This window comes from Lissotriton vulgaris, chromosome 11 (assembly GCF_964263255.1).
Source record: "Lissotriton vulgaris chromosome 11, aLisVul1.2, whole genome shotgun sequence".
In the NCBI taxonomy this organism is placed as follows: domain Eukaryota; kingdom Metazoa; phylum Chordata; class Amphibia; order Caudata; family Salamandridae; genus Lissotriton; species Lissotriton vulgaris.
The window spans coordinates 222,282,879-222,300,740 of NC_141699.1; the positions used below are offsets into that span (position 1 = coordinate 222,282,879).

The 17,862-nt window shown below is 42.5% G+C and overlaps 1 protein-coding gene across 2 annotated transcripts in view; it reads left to right on the forward strand.

Annotated features, from left to right (window-relative positions):
* The window catches only part of GRK3 (G protein-coupled receptor kinase 3), a 1,062,914-nt gene that overhangs the window by 761,184 nt on the left and 283,868 nt on the right, over window positions 1–17,862 (forward strand). For both annotated transcript variants that reach the window (XM_086943135.1, XM_086943134.1), the window contains exon 10: window positions 8,681–8,759. In XM_086943135.1, the coding sequence (XP_086799261.1) occupies window positions 8,681–8,759 (79 nt within the window). The remainder of the gene's footprint in view (window positions 1–8,680; window positions 8,760–17,862) is intronic.

Here is a 17,862-nt window from a genome sequence, read left to right on the forward strand (position 1 = left end):
ACATGTTTCTTAAGAAATCAGAGTGCCAGATGCGGACCCCCAAACATATATGTTTGCCTTCAATATAGTGCCTGATTTGGGCAGGGTACATTATAGCATAGGCGATGTTCCAGGATTGTAGCTTTTTCATGATTACATTAAACAACCAGTGCACCTCTTGCACAGCTTCTATGAAGCCAGGAAAGAGTGGTATAGAGGATCCTGCATGGTTGACATCACCTTTCTCGAGAGCAGTCTCAATCCATGTAGTTCAGGAGGTGGTTGTGGTATTCCATGATTCTATGTCATCTGGAATCTCTTTATGTCATTTAGAATGGTCTGTGCAACTTAGAATGTTTTCCCTTGACTGGGACCGTTACTGGCTTGCTGATGGTATGAAGACATGTCCTGCTACCTGTGGTTGTCAAGCTGTTCTTCCTATGAATAAATCTACTTGAACCTACTTCCAGTGTAGTTTGGTTTACTACACAATTACTGGCGACGTTGGGAGCAGTGGATTTACGAAGACAGCGTTCTTATCTTTCCTTGTCTTCAATTTTATGCAAAATTTACTTTTGCCAACTTAAAGAAACCTCATTTGCGGTGAGAAACTTCAGCTATACTCCTGTGAACTTTCTAAAGAACTTGTCGGACATTGACATTTCTTCTAAAACGTAAGTGAGCCTTTTTCAAGTTTCTTCTGGATTTTTATCTCCACTTTACGTATTTACCCCTTCATCATCTAATTTTTACTCCTCGACCGCATTCATCGAGCGGTTTTCACATTCAATACTTAAAAATCCTTCATCTTTGGCTTGCACACTTTTATCATCGCTCGTTTTGAAAGTAAACATATTGAGGAACTCACCTCGAGCTTCTGTCTCGAGCATTCCGGATTACGTTTACTCTGCCGATCAATTGCAGTGCATCCTGGGACACGAGCGTCATCGCGCACGTCATCGCGCATGACTACACGCTCACGGCGGCCATCTTGATGCAGTTTGAAGCAATAGCTTCGTTTTCCTAAAAATAACTTCGTTTCCTTTTGTGGATTTAACGTGTACATCTGAACTAAAATATTTTCAACTCGAAATCTATTTAAACGCTTTCCTGCATTTCTCCACGGTGATTTGCACACCTCTTTGGAATATCTCGCTGCAAATCTCCACGGTGATTTGCACACCTCTTCAAAAAAAAAAATATATATATATAAACTTTTACATTTATTCACTTATACTGTTCTAAAATTCGTAAATTGTGAACTAACATTAAAATTTTATTTACAGGATGTCTAATATCGCAGCACCACCTCACTTCCTTCAGGTTGCAGGTGATCCTCCTATTGAATGGGACCTTTGGTTCCCCATGTTTATTGCATATGTGGATGTTTTGGAAAAAGATGATTGTTCGCAAAAAGAAAACTTGCCCTTTTAAGACATTGTCTTGGTGGCGCAGGGATAAAAGAATTTGACAACCTACCACCTTTGGAGGATGCAGGTGACATGGATGTATTTAGCAAAGCTTCGAAACAAATGAAACTTCATTTTGGTAGAAGGATAAACACTGATGGAAAGGTTCAAATTCTATTCTCGCGAACAGAAATCTGAGGAAACAATTGAGGATTATGTTGCTGCACTTCGTTCACTTGCCTGCACTTGCTCTTTTGAAACCATATCATATGAGCAAGTTCTTAGGGACCAGATTATGATGAAAACAAAGAGTAAAAAGATCCAAGAAAGACTTTGGTTAGGGACTGAGACTACATTGGCTGCTGTAGTTAATATAGCCAAGGGTATAGAACACTCAGAAATTTTTGTATCTGAAATCAGAGGGAAAAATTTAAAAGCAAATGTTCCTGATGTTGAAGTAGCCATTGTTAAAAGTCAAACCAGTCCTCCCACTTCAAGTACCTTCAACACTAAATCCAATTTAAAAAAAAGAATATGTAAGAAATGCTAACGATAATAAGAGTTTTGTTAAAAAAAGTACTATATTCTGCTATAGGTGTGGTAGTTCCAACCATGTTGGAAATTACAAAGGTTGTCCTGCTTGGGATAAAATCTGTATCAAATGCAAGAAGAAAGGGCATTTTGGTAATGTGTGCAGGTCTGGTCAAAGAATTAATTACATTTCCCCTGAGGAAGAGGAAGTTCTTAATAGCCTGAATTGCATACTTTCTGTTGATGAAAGTTTTGAAAAGAATTTCCCTTCTTGTACAATTTTCTTTGATGACAAACCTATTAAAATTTTTGTCGATTCTTGTGCATGGTACACCATTATTGGTAAGAATATCCTTGAACAACTATGGCATCAAAGAGAACTTTTGAGTCCTGATATATATCCTGGTGGTTACACGGGACGAAAGATTGCCTTAGAGGTTTTTTTTTGGGCCAAGTTATCTTTCAAGAGCTGGGATATTAGAGCAAAAGTTTATGTTGCTACCAAGGGGGTGTCCATCCTTGGTTGGCCTCATCAACGCGCCTTAGGAATCAAGTTAGATCCTAATGCAATTCCACCAGTTTATGTTGATGAGCCCCGTTTTGCAAAGCCTATTACTGACTCATTGGTTAACTTAACCTTAGATGCATCTAGCAATGATGGTTTCACTAAAGGTGTACTTGAGAAATTTCCTGAAATTTTTAACGACAATTTGGGGAAATACATTAATTTCAAACACAAAATTATTTTAAATGATAATGCTGTTCCTGTCAGGCACAGGGTAAGAAATGTTCCTTTAGCTTATAGACCCAAATTAAAAGAAATACTAGACGATCTAGTGAAAAGAAACATAATTGAGCCAATTGAATCCTCCCCTTGGGTTTCGCCCATTGTGATTTCACTTAAGAGCTCAGGTGAACTTCGCTTATGTGCGGATCTTCGCAGTCTTAATAAAGAAATATGGATAGACAAACATCCTTTGCCAAACATACATGAGTTGATTGCTGCGTTATCAGGTGCTACCGTATTTTCCTCAATTGACTTAGCTAGCGCTTACCACCAAGTAGAATTACATGAAGACTCAAGGAAATTAACTGCTTTTGTCACTCCCGAGGGTATGTTTCAATATTTACGCATGCCTTTTGGATTGCCGAGTGCAGCCTCCGTCTTCCAGCGCCTTATGAAAGAATTGTTGTCAGAATGTAAGGGAGCCATAGCCTTCCAGGATGACATTTTAATCTTTGGAAAAGATTACACTGAACATGATGAGAATTTAATTTGTGTCTTGGATAAAGTTCAATCTAAGGGTCTTACACTGAAATATAGCAAATGCAAGTTCAGACAGGACAAGGTTGAGTATCTTGGACATGAAATTTCAAAGTATGGCATCAAACCCAAAGTTAACCATGTCCATAATATTGTCAATGCATCTTCCCCTAACTCTAAAGAACAACTGCTTTCCTTTTTAGGTCTGACTGAATTTTACGGTAAATTTGTAAAAAAAACTACTCGGATATTGTGCATCCTTTGAGGATTCTGTTAAAAAAAAATGCAAAGTTTGAGTGGGGCAAAGAACAAGAGAAATCCTTTGAAATTTTGAAACGCAAAATTGTTGAAGCACCATTTTTGAAACCTTACTCAGTGGGTAAGGAGTGTATTGTCTATGTTGACGCTAGCAATGTTGGCTTAGGTGCTGTTTTGATGCAAAAGGATAAATCTGGTGAATTTGTTGTATCGTATGCTTCTCGAGCCCTACGTGACGCTGAAAAGAACTACTCAACCATTGAAAGGGAATTGCTTGCTTGTACTTGGGCTTCTCAGCACTTCAGACAATTTTTGTGGGGGACAAAATTCTCTTTGAGAACCGATCATAAACCTCTGATCACTATGTTAGCTGCTGGAGGTGGAAGAGTTCTTACTGCTCGTTTAGCGAGGCTAGCAGCCAAATTACAAGAATATTGTTGTGAAGTAGTGTATATTCCTGGACGTTTGAATGTTAATGCAGATTGCATGTCACGTTTTCCTGCAAGTGTAGATGTAGGGAATAGTGTTGATTGTGATGTTGCATACTCGTTTGCGGATGTGAACATAATTTCAGATCAAGAGAGTTCTTTTGTTTTTTCAGAAAAAGATTGATCAGAAGCCATGGAGAATGATGTTATTTTGAATCAAGTTAAACAGTTCTTGATTAGAGGATGGCCTGAAGAAAGGAAGCTTTCTGGTGATTTGGGGTCATTCTATAAAGTCAAGGACGATTTAATGCTATGTCAGGACATCATTGTTAGATCTGATAAAATTATTCCCCCCATGAAACTGAGAGAAACAATTTGCAAATTAGCACATGAAGGGCACATGGGCATGTCCACCACCAAAAGAAGGATCAGGGAACACTACTGGTGGCTTGGTGTTGATGCTATGGTGGACCGTTGGGTCAGGAATTGCTCTCCATGCTCTTTGAGTGACAAATCAGTGAAGAGTGTTTCTGTTGACATTACTCTCATCGAGTATGCCAATGGTCCTTGGTGAAGGCTAGGTATTGATATTATTGGACCTTTCAGTTACCAATCTGGTAAAGAAATGTTTGCACTAGTTCTTATTGACTACTTCTCAAAATGGCCCGAATTGAAAATTGTTGAGAAAACTTCTTCAGAGCAGGTAATTAATTTTCTTGATGAGATTTTTGCTAGGGAAGGTTTACCGGAGGAATTGATTTCAGACAATGGTCCACAGTTCATTAGCAACAAATTTGAGGATTTTCTTAGAAATTGTGGTATTACTCATAAAAGAACCTCAAATTATTTTCCACAGGCCAACGGCCAAGTTGAGAGGTTCAACAGGGTCATCAAGGAATCTTGCCAATTAGCTGTACGAAGTGGGTTGAAGTGGAAGAAAGCTCTTCAAGCAACTTTGTTAACCTATCAGTTGTCTCCCAATTCAGTGACTGGTCTGTCTCCTTTTGAGTTGTTACGAGGTAGGAAACCAGGTTCTCGACTTTTGCCCTGGTGGTTAAGAGGTAATACTCCTTATGAGGTGGATTTTAAAGAGTTGAGGGATAAAATTGGGAAATACCAGGAGAAAATGACCCAACATTCTGAAAAAAAGAAGTACAATACTTGCAGTATAAAAATAGGTGACCTAGTTCGTGTAAGAATGGGTGGTTTGTTTCACAAAAGAGTTTCTAGATGGTCTGATCCTGTCAAAGTAATTGAAATCTTTAGCAAAGCTGTCAGAGTTGAAGGGGGCAAAATCTGGAATTTGCGAAGGATTTCCCTTTGTAAGTCTTCTGTTCCTTCTTCCACTCAAAAAGCTTCTTTTCCTGAAATACTTATTCCAGACCATAATTCAGATGGTTTTTCTGGTATTCATGAAGCTTTTGATCATTTAGAAAATTAATCTGTAAATAATTCTCATGTTGTGATTAACCCTAATGTTCGACCTGTTCCGTGTGTCGAAATAGACAACCAATCAAATGTAGAGTGTGAAGAAGTTCCTTTAAGACGCAGTGAGCGCGTAAAATGTGCTCCTTCAAAGTTTAAAGATTACATTAGAAATTAATTTCTTGTTGTTTTACTTTGTTTTTCTTGGGGTTTTAGTTTTTTTTTCTCTCTTTCTTTTTTTTGTTGTTTTTTTATTAAGGGGGGGAGGTGTGTGGTATTCCATGACTCTATGTCATCTGGAATCTCTTTATGTCACTTAGAATGGTCTGTGCAACTTAGAATGTTTTCCCTTGACTGGGACTGTTACTGGCTTGCTGATGGTATGAAGACATGTCCTGCTACCTGTGGTTGTCAAGCTGTTCTTCCTATGAATAAATCTACTTGAACCTACTTCCAGTGTAGTTTGGTTTACTACAGTGGTGATGATTTGTCTGTGGGGCTGTCAGAAAAGTTCCCCACCCCTGGTACCAAATTGTAGTGGTGGTTAGCGTAGGAAGAACAGAGTCAGAGATAGTCGATAAAAGGAAACAACTGTGTTTTATTTTCATAAAGAGATATAAATGCATCAGGACCCACGGCACAACCAGAACCGCAAAGGAGGAAGGTCAGGCTAACAATGACTACCTTCCCGTCACCAAGTTCCAAAAGGGAATTGGAACATTTCGAAAAGGAACACAATGCTTAAAGGGGAATATACAAATAGGAAATAAAGAAACAACAGAGTAAATGAATGCATGTGATACAAAATGAGGGTACTACAGGGGCAGTACCTAGTACTGGCCTGAGCGCCAGCGACCCGTATGCACACTCCACAATGAAGAGTGACAAGACGCTGTGCTTGGCAATAGATCAGTCATGAGATTCTCACCAAATTTCAAATGTTATTTGATTCTGTCAGGCTAACAATGCTTGTGTTATTGTATTTAGACCTGGCTTGGAGGTCTTCCTTCTTGAACTGTATGCCCTCAAATACCTTTTCTATTTTTAGCCTCTATTTGATCTTTGGGACCAGATCCTCCTCAATGTCAGAAATATGACTTTAAGCCATATGTATTCAGTAGGCTTGGTCATCAAAGCTTTTAGATATGCAGTCCATGTTTACGCTTGGAGTGTCTATCTTGCTATCCATCATTCAGAGGTGATCATTTATATCTTGTAGGATGGTCTAGAGGACACGGTCCTTGGCAGACTCCAAGGATTGAGAGTCCCCATTCTCTGATGGGCTGTCATCCACAGAGCGAGCAGATCTCTGGAGATGAAATACAATTTTGGGCTGTTTCTGTTGTTTCTTGCTCATTGTCATTTTGTAAATGTGTGATAGCTGTGGAGCATTAGGAGGAGACCCTTAACAGGCACCAGCACTTTCCCCTGGGCTCTACCAGTTGTGTCCTCTGTAGACTCTTATAGTTGTCCATGGATAGCCATGCGGATTGGCAATTCAAGGTGATATAATCACTCCAGTCATTAAAGCAACTCCTGGGCCCTGACGAACTGACCTATGTAGTAGAGGATCAGCCAGCAACATCAGGCCCTGCTGTAGGAGGTAGCATGTGATGGCATAAATATATATATGTATATGTATAGGGCTGGACCTCTTACCACCTTTCACCAATTGCAGAGACAGCAAGTTCATGTCTTCTATGCAGGGCATTCCACAGTCCACTTCAGAATAGTAGCTTTCCTTCAAACTGACTCCCAAGCAGGACAAACCCTAGCAGCATCTCCCAGCCGCTCTCTGCTGAGGCCTTCCTCCAGCCCACTGATGGCCCCAACGTTGGAATCCTCTGCTTGCCTCATCTGCCCAGGCTGCCCTCAACTGAGCCATCTTCTAATCCTGGTCCTCAGAGCCCCGATCAGCTGATTCCTGCCATACACGGTTCCAGGTTCTCTTCCGCCATCCACTTGCAGCAGGAAGCCACAGGGTGCTCTCTGGACTACTTCCTGCTCACCAAGTCCAATCTTGATAATCCACAAACACTTCAGCTTGAGGGGTGGTGAGCAAGCTGCTGCAGGTCCCTTCAGAGGCCCACACATTGCCTTTCCATCTGGTTTAGATCAATATCGAAATAGTAGTTTGGGTTGGCAGATATTAGGTTTGGGGAGATGTATGGCTCACAAAGTCCAGGATATTTGAAGGATTGTCAGTGTGGCTCAATGAGCTGAATTAGAATGTGTCCATCTTCGAGCTTTGCGGTCTCTTCCACCTTAGTTGCTATTACTTAAGGTACTGCATTGGCAGCAGCCTCATTATTCTTGCTATTGGGAGAACTCTTTGATACCCCTATGCCCAGAACATCTTCTGATGTGGATATCCCAACTATTACTGTTGGATTCTACTGCTAAAATTCCCATTTCTTTGAATGATAATTTTGGCGTCCGTGTACCAGGCCAGTCACAGGCCCGTGAGAAGTTGCAATTTATCGACATACGTGTTCTGTTTCAGGATCTACTGCATAATTGAAAAGAACGCATCTTGCTACATTTGTTCTCTTAGGTCGCATCTTGCTACATTTGTTCTCTTAGGTCGCATCTTGCTACATTTGTTCTCTTAGGTTGTCTTTCTCAGTTTTCAGGATAAATGAACATTGCATAGTTCTGCCGTGAATGATGGGCGAGAGGATGTGGCCTAATAGGCTAGGGAGGTCGTTCTCAAATCTGGGGGACCGGGTTCCACTCTCGGCAACGACGTTCAACCTCCTGTGATTCTGGGCAAATCACTTCATCTCCTGGTGCCTAACAAAATGAATGTGTCCTTCCGGTCAAGTTTGCGCTATGTAAACTGTGAAATAAAAGCTGAGCTATGAGATATAGTGGATAGTTTTAAACCTTTAATATCTCAATTTTGTATTATAATGTTGCCAGCATGCCCTCGTAACCACAAAATATGCACCAGCCTCTAATTTTGAAGCTGTTGTGTTCAGGATCTTGGCTGCTAAGATACTGCACAATGCAGTGCCGCAGTAAAAGGAAGCTGATTGACATGAATAGAATGGCCTAAAAGGTTTCTTATCAAATGTTTACTTATTCAAAACATAATGCAAAGTAGGTATGAACAAAATACTAACATCTAAAATTAGAAGTGAGTAACTATGTTCCTGGTAATACCGCATGATGATTTTGTCCAATGCTTTAAAAGACTGGTGGGTGGTCCAGCTTTGCTCGATTGTATGATCCTCAAAATATGTTGACATTTAACTTTGAAACAAGTTAACGACAGTAATAATTTGCTTCATTTTGTTTTCAAATTGAACAACATTTCTAAGAAATACGTGTTTGCCTTGTTGCGAAAACATTATTTCCTAATAAATTATGTCTAATTCTTACAGGACTGTCCTTTTATAGTGTGTATGACCTATGCATTCCACACACCTGACAAACTCTGCTTCATCCTGGACCTCATGAATGGTAAGCAGAATAGAATCATTGCAATGACTCAGTAGAACTCGGTCTTCATGTTGTTCTTTTTGTGCACTTGAGTCAAACAGTGTAATGAGTGTCTTATATTGATTATAATGTGAAAAATAGATGACGCAGTCGTCAATATCAAGGTTTTGTAGATTGCCTGCAATTATTTTTTTCTGTTCGATAAACGACAAGGTACTTTATGATAGCTACTCAACATTATTTGCCTTGTATCAGATGGAGAATGTCCAATGATTGATTGTTTATTATAACTGAATGGGGCTGGTTATATCATGGCTATTCCCTGGGTCTGCGAAGTATCATTAAGATTAACAGAACAAATATCACACAGAAAAAATATGCTATGGTGGTAATATTCATTCTTTTCATTTTTCAGCTTTTCTACGTTCATTAATTTCCTGCTTGTATGACATTAATATTTAACAACAAGGGGTGGTGATGGACAGAGTTTCTGAATTAAGCAGAATACTCTCACCCAGTCAAGAGATCAGGGCTAGATCCAACACCGTTTTTTAGCTCACTGCACCATCCCAGCTCAGAACCTGGCTATATGCAAATTAGTCTGTTCCTGTCCCAGTGCATGATGGGAACAGGGCAAACCAAACTACCAAGCCAATTCTTACACTGGGAAGGAAACAAGCTACCGGGGACCGGTTTCTGGCATTTCAGCCGTCGTCGACCCGGCTTGCTTGAATCCTGATGGTGCAATGAGCAAGGGACTCACATCTGAGTATACCCTTCCACGCTTAGGGTGGACAAAATATTTAACAACAAGGGGTGGTGATGGACAGAGTTTCTGAATTAAGCAGAATACTCTCACCCAGTCAAGAGATCAGGGCTAGATCCAACACCGTTTTTTAGCTCACTGCACCATCCCAGCTCAGAACCTGGCTATATGCAAATTAGTCTGTTCCTGTCCCAGTGCATGATGGGAACAGGGCAAACCAAACTACCAAGCCAATTCTTACAATGGGAAGGAAACAAGCTACCGGGGACCGGTTTCTGGCATTTCAGCCGTCGTCGACCCGGCTTGCTTGAATCCTGATGGTGCAATGAGCAAGGGACTCACATCTGAGTATACCCTTCCACGCTTAGGGTGGACAAAATATTTAACAACAAGGGGTGGTGATGGACAGAGTTTCTGAATTAAGCAGAATACTCTCACCCAGTCAAGAGATCAGGGCTAGATCCAACACCATTTTTTAGCTCACTGCACCATCCCAGCTCAGAACCTGGCTATATGCAAATTAGTCTGTTCCTGTCCCAGTGCATGATGGGAACAGGGCAAACCAAACTACCAAGCCAATTCTTACACTGGGAAGGAAACAAGCTACCGGGGACCGGTTTCTGGCATTTCAGCCGTCGTCGACCCGGCTTGCTTGAATCCTGATGGTGCAATGAGCAAGGGACTCACATCTGAGTATACCCTTCCACGCTTAGGGTGGACAAAATATTTAACAACAAGGGGTGGTGATGGACAGAGTTTCTGAATTAAGCAGAATACTCTCACCCAGTCAAGAGATCAGGGCTAGATCCAACACAGTTTTTTAGCTCACTGCACCATCCCAGCTCAGAACCTGGCTATATGCAAATTAGTCTCTTCCTGTCCCAGTGCATGATGGGAACAGGGCAAACCAAACTACCAAGCCAATTCTTACACTGGGAAGGAAACAAGCTACCGGGGACCGGTTTCTGGCATTTCAGCCGTCGTCGACCCGGCTTGCTTGAATCCTGATGGTGCAATGAGCAAGGGACTCACATCTGAGTATACCCTTCCACGCTTAGGGTGGACAAAATATTTAACAACAAGGGGTGGTGATGGACAGAGTTTCTGAATTAAGCAGAATACTCTCACCCAGTCAAGAGATCAGGGCTAGATCCAACACCGTTTTTTAGCTCACTGCACCATCCCAGCTCAGAACCTGGCTATATGCAAATTAGTCTGTTCCTGTCCCAGTGCATGATGGGAACAGGGCAAACCAAACTACCAAGCCAATTCTTACAATGGGAAGGAAACAAGCTACCGGGGACCGGTTTCTGGCATTTCAGCCGTCGTCGACCCGGCTTGCTTGAATCCTGATGGTGCAATGAGCAAGGGACTCACATCTGAGTATACCCTTCCACGCTTAGGGTGGACAAAATATTTAACAACAAGGGGTGGTGATGGACAGAGTTTCTGAATTAAGCAGAATACTCTCACCCAGTCAAGAGATCAGGGCTAGATCCAACACCATTTTTTAGCTCACTGCACCATCCCAGCTCAGAACCTGGCTATATGCAAATTAGTCTGTTCCTGTCCCAGTGCATGATGGGAACAGGGCAAACCAAACTACCAAGCCAATTCTTACACTGGGAAGGAAACAAGCTACCGGGGACCGGTTTCTGGCATTTCAGCCGTCGTCGACCCGGCTTGCTTGAATCCTGATGGTGCAATGAGCAAGGGACTCACATCTGAGTATACCCTTCCACGCTTAGGGTGGACAAAATATTTAACAACAAGGGGTGGTGATGGACAGAGTTTCTGAATTAAGCAGAATACTCTCACCCAGTCAAGAGATCAGGGCTAGATCCAACACAGTTTTTTAGCTCACTGCACCATCCCAGCTCAGAACCTGGCTATATGCAAATTAGTCTGTTCCTGTCCCAGTGCATGATGGGAACAGGGCAAACCAAACTACCAAGCCAATTCTTACACTGGGAAGGAAACAAGCTACCGGGGACCGGTTTCTGGCATTTCAGCCGTCGTCGACCCGGCTTGCTTGAATCCTGATGGCGCAATGAGCAAGGGACTCACATCTGAGTATACCCTTCCACGCTTAGGGTGGACAAAATATTTAACAACAAGGGGTGGTGATGGACAGAGTTTCTGAATTAAGCAGAATACTCTCACCCAGTCAAGAGATCAGGGCTAGATCCAACACCATTTTTTAGCTCACTGCACCATCCCAGCTCAGAACCTGGCTATATGCAAATTAGTCTGTTCCTGTCCCAGTGCATGATGGGAACAGGGCAAACCAAACTACCAAGCCAATTCTTACACTGGGAAGGAAACAAGCTACCGGGGACCGGTTTCTGGCATTTCAGCCGTCGTCGACCCGGCTTGCTTGAATCCTGATGGTGCAATGAGCAAGGGACTCACATCTGAGTATACCCTTCCACGCTTAGGGTGGACAAAATATTTAACAACAAGGGGTGGTGATGGACAGAGTTTCTGAATTAAGCAGAATACTCTCACCCAGTCAAGAGATCAGGGCTAGATCCAACACCGTTTTTTAGCTCACTGCACCATCCCAGCTCAGAACCTGGCTATATGCAAATTAGTCTGTTCCTGTCCCAGTGCATGATGGGAACAGGGCAAACCAAAATACCAAGCCAATTCTTACACTGGGAAGGAAACAAGCTACCGGGGACCGGTTTCTGGCATTTCAGCCATCGTCTACCCGGCTTGCTTGAATCCTGATGGTGCAATGAGCAAGGGACTCACATCTGAGTATACCCTTCCACGCTTAGGGTGGACAAAATATTTAACAACAAGGGGTGGTGATGGACAGAGTTTCTGAATTAAGCAGAATACTCTCACCCAGTCAAGAGATCAGGGCTAGATCCAACACCATTTTTTAGCTCACTGCACCATCCCAGCTCAGAACCTGGCTATATGCAAATTAGTCTGTTCCTGTCCCAGTGCATGATGGGAACAGGGCAAACCAAACTACCAAGCCAATTCTTACACTGGGAAGGAAACAAGCTACCGGGGACCGGTTTCTGGCATTTCAGCCGTCGTCGACCCGGCTTGCTTGAATCCTGATGGTGCAATGAGCAAGGGACTCACATCTGAGTATACCCTTCCACGCTTAGGGTGGACAAAATATTTAACAACAAGGGGTGGTGATGGACAGAGTTTCTGAATTAAGCAGAATACTCTCACCCAGTCAAGAGATCAGGCCTAGATCCAACACCGTTTTTTAGCTCACTGCACCATCCCAGCTCAGAACCTGGCTATATGCAAATTAGTCTGTTCCTGTCCCAGTGCATGATGGGAACAGGGCAAACCAAACTACCAAGCCAATTCTTACACTGGGAAGGAAACAAGCTACCGGGGACCGGTTTCTGGCATTTCAGCCGTCGTCGACCCGGCTTGCTTGAATCCTGATGGTGCAATGAGCAAGGGACTCACATCTGAGTATACCCTTCCACGCTTAGGGTGGACAAAATATTTAACATCAAGGGGTGGTGATGGACAGAGTTTCTGAATTAAGCAGAATACTCTCACCCAGTCAAGAGATCAGGGCTAGATCCAACACCGTTTTTTAGCTCACTGCACCATCCCAGCTCAGAACCTGGCTATATGCAAATTAGTCTGTTCCTGTCCCAGTGCATGACGGGAACAGGGCAAACCAAACTACCAAGCCAATTCTTACACAGGGAAGGAAACAAGCTACCGGGGACCGGTTTCTGGCATTTCAGCCGTCGGCGACCCGGCTTGCTTGAATCCTGATGGTGCAATGAGCAAGGGACTCACATCTGAGTATACCCTTCCACGCTTAGGGTGGACAAAATATTTAACAACAAGGGGTGGTGATGGACAGAGTTTCTGAATTAAGCAGAATACTCTCACCCAGTCAAGAGATCAGGGCTAGATCCAACACCGTTTTTTAGCTCACTGCACCATCCCAGCTCAGAACCTGGCTACATGCCAATTAGTCTGTTCCTGTCCCAGTGCATGATGGGAACAGGGCAAACCAAACTACCAAGCCAATTCTTACACTGTGAAGGAAACAAGCTACCGGGGACAGGTTTCTGGCATTTCAGCCGTCGTCGACCCGGCTAGCTTGAATCGTGATGGTGCAATGAGCAAGGGACTCACATCTGAGTATACCCTTCCACGCTTAGGGTGGACAAAATATTTAACAACAAGGGGTGGTGAAGGCCTCCTTTCCGAATTTTGCCTTTCCAGCCCTGTATTGCCGCACACGTCTATGTCCTGTGATAGTTTATGCCCCAGACTTTTCTGCCCTCGTTGTGAAATAGCGGGGGTGCTCTGGGGGATTATAGCAGAGGTTTTGGATGGACACTTGTGTCTTGTACGGCTTATCTATTTATCTCCTACACCTGATACTCCTTCCCTACCCCTGGTGACTCGGCCTGAAAGGAAAGTGTCCTCTAAGCAGAGGCAGTGGTTCCACTTCCCTGTTGCTCCTCCTCCTTCAGTGTGCACGCAACCCCTGGCATGGGTGCACTTGCTCCCAGATTGTCCGGGTGCTCACCGCCCTGCCCTTCAAGGCAGTGAGTCTGTCCGTGCTGCCCCACTACTGCAGTCTCATCAAGCACACGAGAAGCTCAGAGCCCGAGGGGAGCAAGGCATGTGAGCACTGCAGGCCTGCTCCGGCTTTCTATTCTGGTCAGATTTGCTCTCAAATTACACAAATCACATGATATTGACACCCATTGCAGGCATCGCTAGAGTGGTACAGGGTGAGGCCTTGTTGTGTCAGCGTGTGTAAAGGTCCCTTGCTTACAAAGGGGCACTAGCCGATCGTGGACAACCGGCTTCATGTTGTGTAGCTATTGAGTAAACCTATTTTTGAGATTAATTTGAAAGGGAGCCCGGCTTTGTTGTTGATCTGCCACCCACTCGCCTTCCCTAGATCGACTCCCACTCATCATTAGGCATCCCCTCCACTGTTTCTTTTGCCTATCCATAGAATGCCTCAGTGCATTCCGCAAAGGGTAATACATTAATAATTCTGATGTCGAAATTTGCTGCAGAGGAAGGGATGGTGTAATCTGCTCACTTTAACTGTAGGATAACATGCAAAAAAAGGGCTAAGTGATGGGGCAGGGTTACAATGGGGGGTTGTACTGAAAGTGCAGCAGGATTAGCTGCTGCCAGGTCACAGTGGCAGTGTTGAGTGGCGAGCAGGTTTATTAGGACAGCTTTAGTGACAATAAAACCTACATGTTGTACTAGTACAAGTCAAGTCAACTCAAGTTTATTAGTTAATTCATTTAGACCTCGTCTGTAGTCCAATATATAAAAGAGCAATACAACATATATCATATATAAATACAATCTATTGAACTCTGTAGGAATGTTTGCTATGAATATATAATTTTATATTATGAATGTATTCTTCTGATGCTACTAATTTTATGACTATAATGTATACTCTCAGGCAACCAGTCTCTTTACTTTACAAATACAATATTACATGATTACCAGAACTCAACACATGTCTATTAGAAACACTACAAACATATTTTATTATTAATATTAAAAAAATATACGCAAACATGACAAATACATAAATATATAAAATACAGCCTAATATCATCGATGATATTAGGCTTTTGGAATTTATGCCATGCGCCATATCTTGATCCATACAAGACAATATATGTTTGAAGGGTTATCTTCCAGATCAGTATGTGTATATCGACATGAGAATGATTTATAAACAATTTGGTAGTTCATTATTTGTCTATTTAGTGAAATATATGACTGTGTATGGGTTATTACAGGTGTGGATGATTGTATTGGTTAGTTTTAGAGCTGCATTTTATATATTTATGTATTTGTCATGTGTATTGAATATCGATTTGTCAGTTATTCCTGGACAAACCATTGCCAATATCTTTGGTTACACACATATAAGGTGCCAAAAAACCAAAACGTATTAGCAATGCCAATAGCTCAAAAGTAAAATTCAAACTACCAAACTCGAATCGGGTGTTTTATGTATGCTAAAAAAATATTACTGCACATTGCTCAGAAGGTACATTTTGTAATGTTAGCCTTCAAGCTACTTTAGCATTAAAACTAATTGTAAAGTTGTTCCACATTTGCTTTTTAAGCAAAAAAGCTAGAACAAGATTTTTCAGTAGCACACAATTAATTACTTTGTAGTAGTGTTTAGAAACATAGTTATGCTATAAAAACATTGCCATAGCCAATATGTCTCGCCTTTCAGAACATACAAGTATTTATGTAATGTAAATGTATTTGAGCTTTTATAGCGCACAGCTACCCACAAAGGGTTTCCCGGGGCTTGCTTATGGAACCTGTCCTGGTATTCCCCTGTGAGATAACCCCGGCAGGGTATCCACAAGGTGAAAACCAGGCATCCCGCCGCGAGGGGCCGTTGTGGAGATTAAGCAAGCGATTGCCCAGAGTCGCAAAGTGTGAACCCGTGAGTCGAGAAGGCACCAGAGCGAGAATTATCGAGTCCGTGAAATTTTTGAGCCCAAGACCCGCCGAGGCGGGGAATTGAACCCTGGTCCAGGGCCAATCTCAGCTTCCGGGTCTGCCGCCTCAAACCCCTGAGCCACACTTCTCCATTTAGTTATGCAGCACAATATCCTTGATGCAACAACATCAACTGTTGCATGGCTAAACACTTATAAGGTCCCAAAGGTGAGACCTATTGGCTATGCAAATGCTTGTTTATTAATTTAGCTAACCAAAATAAATTGCAAACGCATTGGACATTTCATTCCCCATCACACCTAATCCTTAGTACATGGAGCAAAATGTTGGTACCGGGTTGGTATGGTAAACTGCCACATGCTCTACTCTTTGCAGAGAGGGAATGTTCCAAGACACTTTTTATCCTACCCTTATGTATAACTTAGTTTTCTACAATATCTCCGTATATATCTATTTCTGAGTTAAGACTTTTTGTAACCGATATTTAGAACAGAATGATGTTCTGACATACAGCCACTGTCAGTTAGCAGCAACCCATAGTGTGAGTGCCAATCCTAGAAAGCCATTTGTACCATTGAAATACCTTTCAGTATGAAAATAATCTCCATGAGGCTTAACTTTCTCACTATCAATTAAGCATGGGCGGAAAATCCGTTTCGCTCGCGGATTTTGCGGATTTTCGGGAAATTCGCAATCCGCGAGATTTGCGAATCTCCCGCAAAATCCGCAAATCCGCGAGCAGCGGATTTTGCTCGCACTGTTCGCGTGAGTTCGCGGCTTCCCAGTACAACTTCGCGCCCCGCGAATAAGTGCTAAATTGCAGAAATACGATCTTAGCAAAACTGAAACTACTTACCAGGTTCAAAAGTTCAGGCTCATCATTAGTAGCCATTTCCTGTAGTGCTTCCTGAGGGGCCCCTCCAGAGTTCAGTTGCCAGTTGCAACTATTATGTGACCCTGCTCTGAACCTCAGAATAGTTACACATATGCCACAAAGGTCCTCAATTACAGCTAAGGGAGACAAGCAGGAGCCAGGCTGGAAGTTAAAATCCATTAATCAGCCCCTAATTCATTATTGTCAGTTGGGGCAGGGCAGGTGTTGTAACTAATTTTGCAACAATGAAAGCACTTAGCAAGTGCAAAAGATCACTAATCAGGGCGCACTAAGGAAGCAGGTGCCAGCTAAAAAAATATTCTGTGACACATTAATCAGCCCCAAATTAATTCAGGTCACTTGAGGCAGGGAAGGTGTGCTTTGCTTTGCCGAAAATAATGTACACTGGACAACCAGAGGGTGTGGTGATGAAACAGAGGGTGGCATGGGTGGGCCAGAGGGTGGCATGAGTAGTCAGAGAGTGGCAGTGGTGACAGAGAGTGGCAGTGATGAAGAAGAGTGTCCCAAACAGGCTGGACACGTAGAAACAACAAGTTCGCAAAACTTGCGACCCGACAGGTAAGTTCGCAAATTGCGAAATTGTAAAAACCCTCGCGAACTGGCAGAAACACGGGCGAACACAAAAAAAAAAAAAAACGCAAATTCGCGGGAATTCGCGGATTTTGCGGATTGCGAGTTCGCAAATCCGCAAAATTCGCAAACGCGAGATTCGCAAAATTCGCCCATGCTTACTATCAATGTAATACATGATTAAATCATTTGCAACCCATCAAATCTATCAAAATAATATGTTTGTCTGTCTTAATAAATGAGTATAGTACATGCAGGAAAAAGTATTGGGTTTTTAATAACTTGGGATGGTATGACCATCATAGTCGTTTCCAACTTCTTATGATCTTATGTGGAATTAAATCAATACATTGTCAAAGAAGGCCAACAAACAGTAATGCAGGGGAGGATTTTTTTTAGGTGGGCAGGCCCAGTGG